Source organism: Coffea eugenioides, chromosome 2 (assembly GCF_003713205.1).
Source record: "Coffea eugenioides isolate CCC68of chromosome 2, Ceug_1.0, whole genome shotgun sequence".
NCBI lineage: Eukaryota > Viridiplantae > Streptophyta > Magnoliopsida > Gentianales > Rubiaceae > Coffea > Coffea eugenioides.
Window position 1 is genome coordinate 15,359,173 of NC_040036.1, and position 9,281 is coordinate 15,368,453.

The following is a 9,281-nucleotide window of genomic DNA, read 5'->3' on the forward strand; positions in this document are numbered from 1 at the left end:
TAAACACGCCAAATCTCAAATAGGATCTAAAATATGTCTAACATGGCAAAAAAAAGATATATTTGATATAGATACCCTTTACTCTTAACTTCTAATTGTTTTATCATTTACTTTGAACTATAGTCTTACTACATCGCATGTTGATTATTTACCCCCTGATTCTTGAGTTGTAGCTAGACTAGACATCTGATTGATGGATCCAACATTAACTCTACGTCGGTGTGTTTACACAAATCAAAAGCAGCCATGACAATGGAAAATTTTCTTGGCATCTCTTTGAAATGATTTATTCCGAAATCTTGATTGTTGAGATTGACAAAAGAAACGGCAGGAGGAAGTTTCTTTTCGCAGGAATAGTGGCTCGATCTAGAACACAAAGATAAGCTAGTTTTCTTGTCAAATGGAAAACAATCAGAATTTTATAACCTGGTCCCTGACTTCCTACAAACGCGCACACGCCAAAAAGGTGTAAAAAGGAGAAAGTCGTCGCGGGCGACGCGCTTGCGCAATAAGTAGGCTCAGTTTAACAAATCCCGGGAAACTAATTAAAGTCGTCCAATCGCCGTAGTTAGGCAGCATTTGGTTACCCAAAGAAAGAATAGTAAAAGCATGTTTCTGCCAAGTTGATGTTTTGGTGATTGACAACGTTATCAACTGTCCAGTGGGGGGCATTTAATTCCCATCCCTTTCTTCTATGATGGGGCATTATTTAACACGACAAGACTGATGTACATTTATGACTGTACAATTCTATATATGATTTGACAAATGGAAAATATCAAGTTGTTAGAAATTTTTTTCAAAAAGAAAAACAATACCAATTAATGTAGCAAAAAGCTTTTATAATTTTCAATTTTGAGTGAATTCATTTCCTTGGTCTTTCGTGTTTCTTAAATTTCATCCTTTTTTTATTTAAAAAAACTTGTAATTTGACGATTCTACAAGTACATCTAATTATAAGTACTCTACAAAGCTCTCAAGTCTGTTTGGATGTTTAAGAAAAACAAAATTTGTGCTGTAATTACCTTTTTACATGACAAACACATTTATAGAAGACAAAATTTGTCACAGAAAAAAATTGTCACGTTCATAGAACAAAATTTGTGGTTCGGAGGAATGAGTGTAAGTGAAAGATTTTGAGTTTGACTACTCTCATTTACAAAAAATACACATATATGCATACACATATATAATATAACACTAATTAACCTTTGTATGTAGAGATATTTTTTGTATTAATCGAGAACTTGTTAGTTGACAAGGCTGATGGACGTGTAAGCACGAGTTGTGGCTTTTCTTTTCTTTTTTTTTAAGATAAAAGTAGTGGCTATTTTTTATGCAAACAAATTTCACCTTGAAACAACGGATGCCTTCCTCGTAGTGAATTAGAATCTTTAAAAATTAATTGAGCAGGAATCTATGAGCCTATTCATCTAAAGATTATTTTGGTTTTAAAAGTTTCTGTGGAATAACACTCACCTAACCATGTAGAGAATAATACTCCTAATTACTAAAATGTTTTAGTTGACTAATTACAACTAATCTGGGGCAAGTTAGTAATAAATTTGTTCAAGATACGAGTTTATATGTCAACAAAGCAATGACAGATGCAATTGAATCATCAATTTAGAGTTCTCATTTTCTTTCGTTTTAATGTATCAGTCGAGAAAGTTAAGCATTACTCCTAAGTTTAACACTAGTTCAAAATCCTAGAATTAAGCAAGTGACGAGTAAGTAGTTTGAAGTCATAACACCCAGTATCAAAATATAATACGCAAATGTTAATAAACCAAGAATGATTCTGGTTTTAATTGTGCAATCATGCATTTAATTTTGATGCCTTCTGCAACAGTAACCACTTGCCTTTAAGTCTCTAACTATTAGAGGCTTCATTGTGGAATCCTATTTCTTTGTCCCAAAAACTGCATTAATTCCAGTTGAGAATGGCTTTAGCTACAAGTGGGTGTCTATGAAATGGTTTGCAAAGTAAGAAGATTTTTACTTAATCAATCTTATTTGATATCAAACTTGAATCATTATAGGCATTTAATTATGTGAGTTACGAGTTTGAATTTCTAGCCTTCAAATTAACCTCATGAATTGTATTTAATTTTTTGTATGGAAGGGGATCGAATAGAATCCCTAAAGAAACTAGCTTGTACTAATAATAAAAAAAAAACTGTTTGAGATCAGTATTTGTAATGAAAAATGCTATCAAGAAACTAATTAATTTGAATTTGAATGATTTTTTTAAGAAGAATACATTTCCATTGAGTATTTTATGATTAGTTTTTAATATTAAGTTACTGATTATAAATAATTATGTGAAGAGCCTAAGCTAAATCAACCCTATTGAGATCTGACAACGAAGCGCAACCTAATTGATAAGATGCTTTACTTGAAACCTACAGGTCACATGTTGGAGTCATCAAGGAGATATGTGGAGAATCATTGTTGATCCTCTTAAAAAAAATATAAAAAAGCACTATTGAGGTCTGGATCAAGTAATACTACTTAAAAACAAAATTATTTTGTTGTCCAACATATGAAATAATAAGAAACATCCTTTTAGTCGGAAGAAAGAAGCAAAGAAAATACAAACTAGAAAATGATTATAGATAGGAGATTTATTTAATCAAGTTCTTGTCGGTGCTCCAATGACACTTTTCTACAGTGGGCAGAAGTATTAATTAGCTCCTTGATAAGTCCTCTAGTTTTAGCCTCACTAATGTGTAATCTTTTCTCTGTTCTGAAAATCAGGTTCGGGCTCATACTTTTATCCTTTATCACTTCCTATGTGTCCTACATTTTAATTGTTGAGAAAAAGTTGGATTCTAAATGAATAAATTCAAATTTGGAAAGGATTTTTCTAATTCTCAAAGATACATCCTTGGCCATATGGTTTTAGACGTTCAATGCTTAACAAAAATAACTGGATGTGCAAACAATAAACTTTAAAATCCATTATTATGTTGGTAGCTAAAAGTTTCTATTTATGTTTATCAACATAATCAGAGTTCTAAGGTTGTGTTTGGATTGCATTTTCCGTCATTTTTCATGGAAAAATTACTGTAGCGATTTGATATATGTGAGGGAAAAAGGTGATAGGGAAATGTGATCACGGAAAACGACAATATTTTCCGACGGAAACAAGCAATCCAAATTAAAAAACTAACTCCACAAATACTTTTTTGCCAACCCTTCTCGAAGTTTTTATGTATTTTGAAAGTCAAGGACACAAAATAACACAGAATAAGTACACCAACAAAAGAGAATGTGGCATATAAAACTGTGATATTGATATAATTTCTCACCCCATCTACTTAGCCAAACACCGGGAAGTTCATACGCTTTAACTAACAAATTTGAACGTCTGTAGATAAAATAACATTGGATCTACCTCTTATCCTGCATTTGAGTGAAAGAACCTTTACCCCAATTGCTTGCTCTTTAGGCACAGATGAACTTATTTGGTCACTAGAAAATGCGTTTCAACCCCATGTACTCGAGCAGAAAAAGTAGAAGGGAAAAATAGTAAGGCTTGAATCATGCGGTTTTCTTGAAAGAAAAATGCTAAATTGTTAATGGATATACTTAATTATTTAACGATAATGATATCATCCTAAATATGGACCGCATAACTACAAATCCTCTGTAAACTACTATTAATAAAGTAGCAATGAAGATAATCTTTATTTGACTTTAAAACAAGATAATCTTTATTTGACATTTCTCATTTAAAAACTTGATTCTGAAGAAAGAGAGACAGAGAGAGATTGGAAGGATGCTACACTTCATGGAAAGATTCAAAATAGTGGAACAGATGAGATTATTTTAATACACGTAAAAGAAAATATATATAATTGACTGCTGCGAAGATAATAAGTCAATAATTTATTATGTCTCCCCATTTTTTCCATTCACTCAAAAGATAGGTTTGTTATGTAATATTTAGGATGGTCCCTTGTATATAAGTACTATACATTATATGCCATCATAAATGCAACTAATTGGATTCAACATCTCAAAATTTTCTACTTCATAAGAATGAAAATTAGTTGGAGGCTAAAGGGACGACTGTGAAAGAAGACAAGGAAATAAAAATCTTCATTTAATTTGATGCTTTGTCTAAGGCACTCTTTGAATTGAAATAAGGGGAAGGAAAGAAAAGAAGAGAACTCTGGTAGAAAAGAAAGAAAAGTGGACGAGGAATGCAAATTCCATCCATATTGTTTGATTAAATATGAAGAAAAAAGATAGGAAACATTAAAAATAGAGCAAAATCTAAATGGTTCTCAAACTATATAGTTGGCCAACTTTAAGCTATTCAACTATTAAATACATACTTTTGACTCTCAAACTTGTAAAATGGTATGCTCTTTATCTTTTTTGCTAGAGATAATCTCAAAAACCTCCCTGAGGTTTATGTTATATCATTTGACACCTTTGAAGTCTTAAAAATATCACTCAACTTCTATAATGGTGAGTTGGGACCATTAATCACTTGTTATAGCACACGAATTGACAAAATTATCTTCACTACTTTAACAATTTTTAGGTAAAATATTATGAAAAAGAAAATTTTAGTGTAAAATGTGTAAATCTTTTGTTATAATCAATTTGATAGAAAATTCAATATAAGACAACACAAAAGGGTAAAATTGGGAGAAAAATATATCTCTCTTGTTAAATGATTATTATAAGAATATTTTAATGATACAATGGTGAGATTATTATAAAAGGTATGATTTAGGTGAAATCAATGATATTTTCAAAACTTAAGGGGTGCCAAATAATATTAACATAAATCTTGATGAGGTTTCTAAAATTATCTCTAGCCAAAAGGGTGAGAAATATATCTTTTTACAAGTTCTTGATGGGTAAAAATATGCACTTAAAAGTTGGAGCACTAAATGTCGACCAACTTAATAGTTTCAAGGCCATCCAGATTTTTTTCCCCTTAAAAATATTATTTAGATAAGGAAAGGAAAGGAAAGGAATTTTTGAATGCAGTATTTATGTTTTTATCCATAATTTTTTTAAGTCCAATTTGTATAATGATTTTTCTAATGAGTGCTCAATGGACACTTGTTAAACCATCTAAAATCCACTCAACCTACCACATATATGTATACACTAACAATTATTACCTATTTTTGCATATATATACTTTCTCTAATTAATTTTCTCTTTCCAAAAATTTAACAACTGAAGTACTTTTTAATAAGTATCCAATGGACACTCGTTAGATAGATTGTATGTGAAAACGTAGGTTTTTTTTTGGTAAATTGTAAAATTTCTATAAATCTTGATTTTCTTTCCTTCTATTTCCGTCGACTTTTGGATCGAATGGAAATTGACAAAAAATAATTAAATGTTACCCCTCCCTATCTTTTTGTGTCTCTCCTCAAAAACCAATCCAAGCATTAAAAGATTATTCCTCTATTTACTTTCCTTTCTCGTATTCCCTCAAAACAAACCATGCCTAAATGCTTGTTCCATAAATTACAGCTTTTTTCAATTGGACATCTTTCTTATATCAACTCAATGACCTTTGCGTTGATAAGTATAAGCTAGATTTGGAACTAAATAATAGGAAATAAATGGTATAGAAATTATCTGGAATCTTACTGAAATTCTCATCATCAATGCCCGTGAAAAGTTCAATTACAGGTCCACTGCATTTAAACCAATCGACCTGCTATAACCGGCCTTACAATATGTTCTTTGTCCTTACCAATTTTAGAAGAATTATACTCCCTCCGTCCCACTTTGATAGTCTTGTTTTCTTTTTTCGTCTGTCCCAAATTGTAGTCCACTTTTCTATTAAGGAATGTAGTAATCTTTCAAATTGTCTAAAATACCCTTATTAAATATCTTGTTATTAATACATTGTTATTAAATACTAACCCACTACATTGAATACATTGAGTTTTTCCAATGCATAGATAAATGAAAAGTCAATCTTAGCATAAGGGTAGTTTAGGAAATTATTAATCTAAATTTATGTTTCCAACCAAATTAATTACACTTTCTTAATCTGTGTGAAAAAAAAACCAAGACTAACAAAACGGGACGGAGGGATTCTTTAGGACCCGCAATTAATTTCTCGGAAATTGAATGTCCTACCAATTTGGATTGGAATGCGATCTAGTCCTGAAACTTTGAAACCCATCAATGTAGTCCCAGATATTTTACCAATTTGGAAAATTAATCCCACCTTCGTGAACAAGTATAGCCAACGGATTGCAAAAGAATGGGTAATTATTATACACATTTTGAACTTATATATATATTCAAATAATCCTGTTTATTCCTTTAAAAAAAATTCCTTAACATTTTTATCAAATGCCTTTGCATCAACTTAATAATTAAGTTACTTATTCCAAAAGAAAATAAAAATCAATTAATTACCAACTCACATGGTCTTAACGTGCTTACACAGAACGAGATGAATTTGATCGAAATAGATGGCCTAAAAGGACGAATAAACCGAATGAAAAGTTTAGACACTTAATTGATGAACATTAATTCTTTTCAAGATGTTTTAAGTGATTTTTTACTTCATGAGGAATTCATATAGTGTATGTTTGCTTAACCTTATCTTATTCAATGAACCAAATTATTAGAACAGTTAAAATTTTATTGGAAATCCTATCCTAATCCAAGTTACTTAATTTGCAACTCACAATAAATACCAGTTTACCGCCCGTAGAGCTGCATCGCTATTATTTATGGCTTTAATTATCTGCCGGCTATATAAAATTTTTCAACTACATGGAAGCAATGAATACCACAAACCTTCCCAACAAAGTTAAGAAGTTTTTTTATTTAAAAAAAAGAAGAAGAAGAAGAAAGTACATGGAAGGATTGGGAAAAATAGTTTCTAAGTACATTACTACTACTATACTAGGAACCAAAGGAGGTCCCAATATGATCCAAAACTAGGCCCCCCATTAATCACAGACATAATACTATATCACAATACACAAATCACCATCAGTAGTTGCTTTCACACTCATAAATTAATAATTAGACTTTGGATTATTTTCACATTTGCTTGCACGTCCTCTATAAACAACTGTATCATTCCCCATCTGTCAACATTAGGACCCAATATTAAAACCCCAACTAATCTTTCCCCACTTTTCCCTATTTCTTGTTCTCATCAATCTCTCCCTCTTCCTTCCCTCTAGCTCCCACCCCCTACTCCTCTCTTTCACTGTGTGTACAACCAGTTGCTCCACTTCTCTCTTTATTTCTTTGTTAACAAAACCATCATTTTACAATTATCAACTTCCCAGGTTGTAGAAGATTTCAAGTCGCTGGTGGGATGGAAACTAGATTTGCGAACAGCCCTTTAATCAATGAGCAAGAAGATTCAGAAAATTCACCTGAAAATAGTGGAGATTCTCCACGTTTTTGCATGCTTAACGACAGCAAGATGACTTGTACTTCATCCCCTAAGAAAAGGTTTGTATTTTGTAACAATTTTTCCCTCTGTTCTTGTTTCTTACTTTGGTTGATTATGAATCTCTTTTCCATTTTTTCCCTCTTTTTTGCTTTATTTTTTTCCAAAAAAAAAAAAAAATTATGCTGTGCATGCACAGTTTTAATACGTTGTTGGGACTTTTTACAGTAGCAGGCGATCCATACAGAAAAGAGTGGTGTCCGTGCCGATCAAAGATCCTGAGGGGTCAAGGCTCAAGGGTGAAATGGGTGTTCCACCGTTCGATTCTTGGGCTTGGAGGAAGTACGGCCAGAAGCCAATCAAAGGCTCCCCTTATCCTAGGTATCTGTTTACAACATAAATTAATTCTTGAATCTGGCAAATTAATTTCCTTAAATTATCTTAAGCATGCTTTGAAATGAATTCATGAACTTAACTGAAGTTCCGATTTATTTGCTGATTCTTGCAGGGGATACTATAGATGTAGCAGTTCGAAGGGGTGCCCGGCTAGAAAACAGGTCGAAAGGAGTCGTGTTGATCCTAATATGCTCGTTGTCACGTACTCTTGTGAGCATAACCACCCATGGCCGACTCCTAGAAATCAAAATCATCACAACCAAAATCAGAATAGTTCTCCATCGATTAACAAGGCAACAAAAACAACATCTACAAAGGGTGAGAGTACAAATTCTGCGAATTCAGATGAAGAGGAGGGGGAAGAAGAGGAGAAGCCTGCAAAATTTGCTAGCCAAGCCGAGCTGAATTCGGATGAAAAATTTGTGCCCTTAATTTCTAGTGCAAGTGACTATGGTTGGTTCTCAGAATTTGAGTCTACTACGTCTTGCACCATGCTAGAGTCTCCAATTTTGACTGAGGCCAGGGTGACTGATGCGGACTTGGCAATGGCTTTCACAATGAGAGATGATGATGAATCATTTTTTGCCGATCTTGGTGAATTGCCGGAATGTTCGACGGTTTTCCACCGGGGAATGATGGAGAGGGAGGAGGAACGCCGGCGGCACGGCTTGACACCTTGGTGTGGGACCACAGGGTGATGAGATCAACAATTAATTGAGACACCCTATACTTGTTTTTAGTTCCAATCAGCAACATTATTCGAATTACTATATAATTGAATAGAAATTTGGGTATCGTGCTCCATAAGATGCCCTAGACCTCGAGGAACAAAGAAAATTGAAAAAAATAAAAAAAGAGATAGACTTTTAAATTTTTTTTTGTTGCATTTAGTTTTTTTTTTTCTATTTTTCCTAGGTTTTAGTGTAGGATAGTGAGAATAAAAAAGTGCCCACTAGGAAACTCTGCTTTAACTTCTCATTGTAATTAGCTTCATGCATGGATGATCCTATCCTTATCCAACGGCTAACTTTCTTGGCCTTTTTCTTTTGTACTTTAAGCACAAATTGAAAGAGATGTTCTTGGCATTGTAATTTGATGAACTTCATAAGTCTTCTCTTCAATTAGTTAGTACAGATTAGATGTTATGAGATTTTTTTCCCCTTTTCTCACACTTAGTTTTGATCCATGATTTTGAAGTAATTATTTTATTTTCCCATGAAAAATTGAAACCTCCAATGGGCAGACATAAATTTCTACACGGGTATACAAAACTATAGGCTGCTCATTGCTTGTACTTCTGTAGAAATATTTTTTTAAAATTTGTATAAAATTTTATTACTTTTTTTTTATCACGCATGCTTTTTTTTTTTTATATAAAAAAAATACTTCGATAATATATTGGTGAAACTTGAATGAAGATTCATGGAAGATTTGAAAACATTTTTTTTCTTTTGCTTTTAGATTTGAAAGGTTA

At 32.4% G+C, this 9,281-nt stretch overlaps 1 protein-coding gene across 1 annotated transcript; it reads left to right on the top strand.

Annotated features, from left to right (window-relative positions):
* Positions 1–7,176: 7,176 nt before the first annotated feature.
* LOC113763161 (probable WRKY transcription factor 65) lies at positions 7,177–8,898 on the top strand. The gene is made up of 3 exons (XM_027306894.1): positions 7,177–7,473; positions 7,640–7,792; positions 7,920–8,898. Exons 1-3 carry the CDS (start codon positions 7,334–7,336, stop codon positions 8,503–8,505), a joined length of 879 nt encoding a protein of 292 aa, XP_027162695.1. The 5' UTR covers positions 7,177–7,333; the 3' UTR covers positions 8,506–8,898.
* The last annotated feature ends 383 nt before the right edge of the window (positions 8,899–9,281 follow it).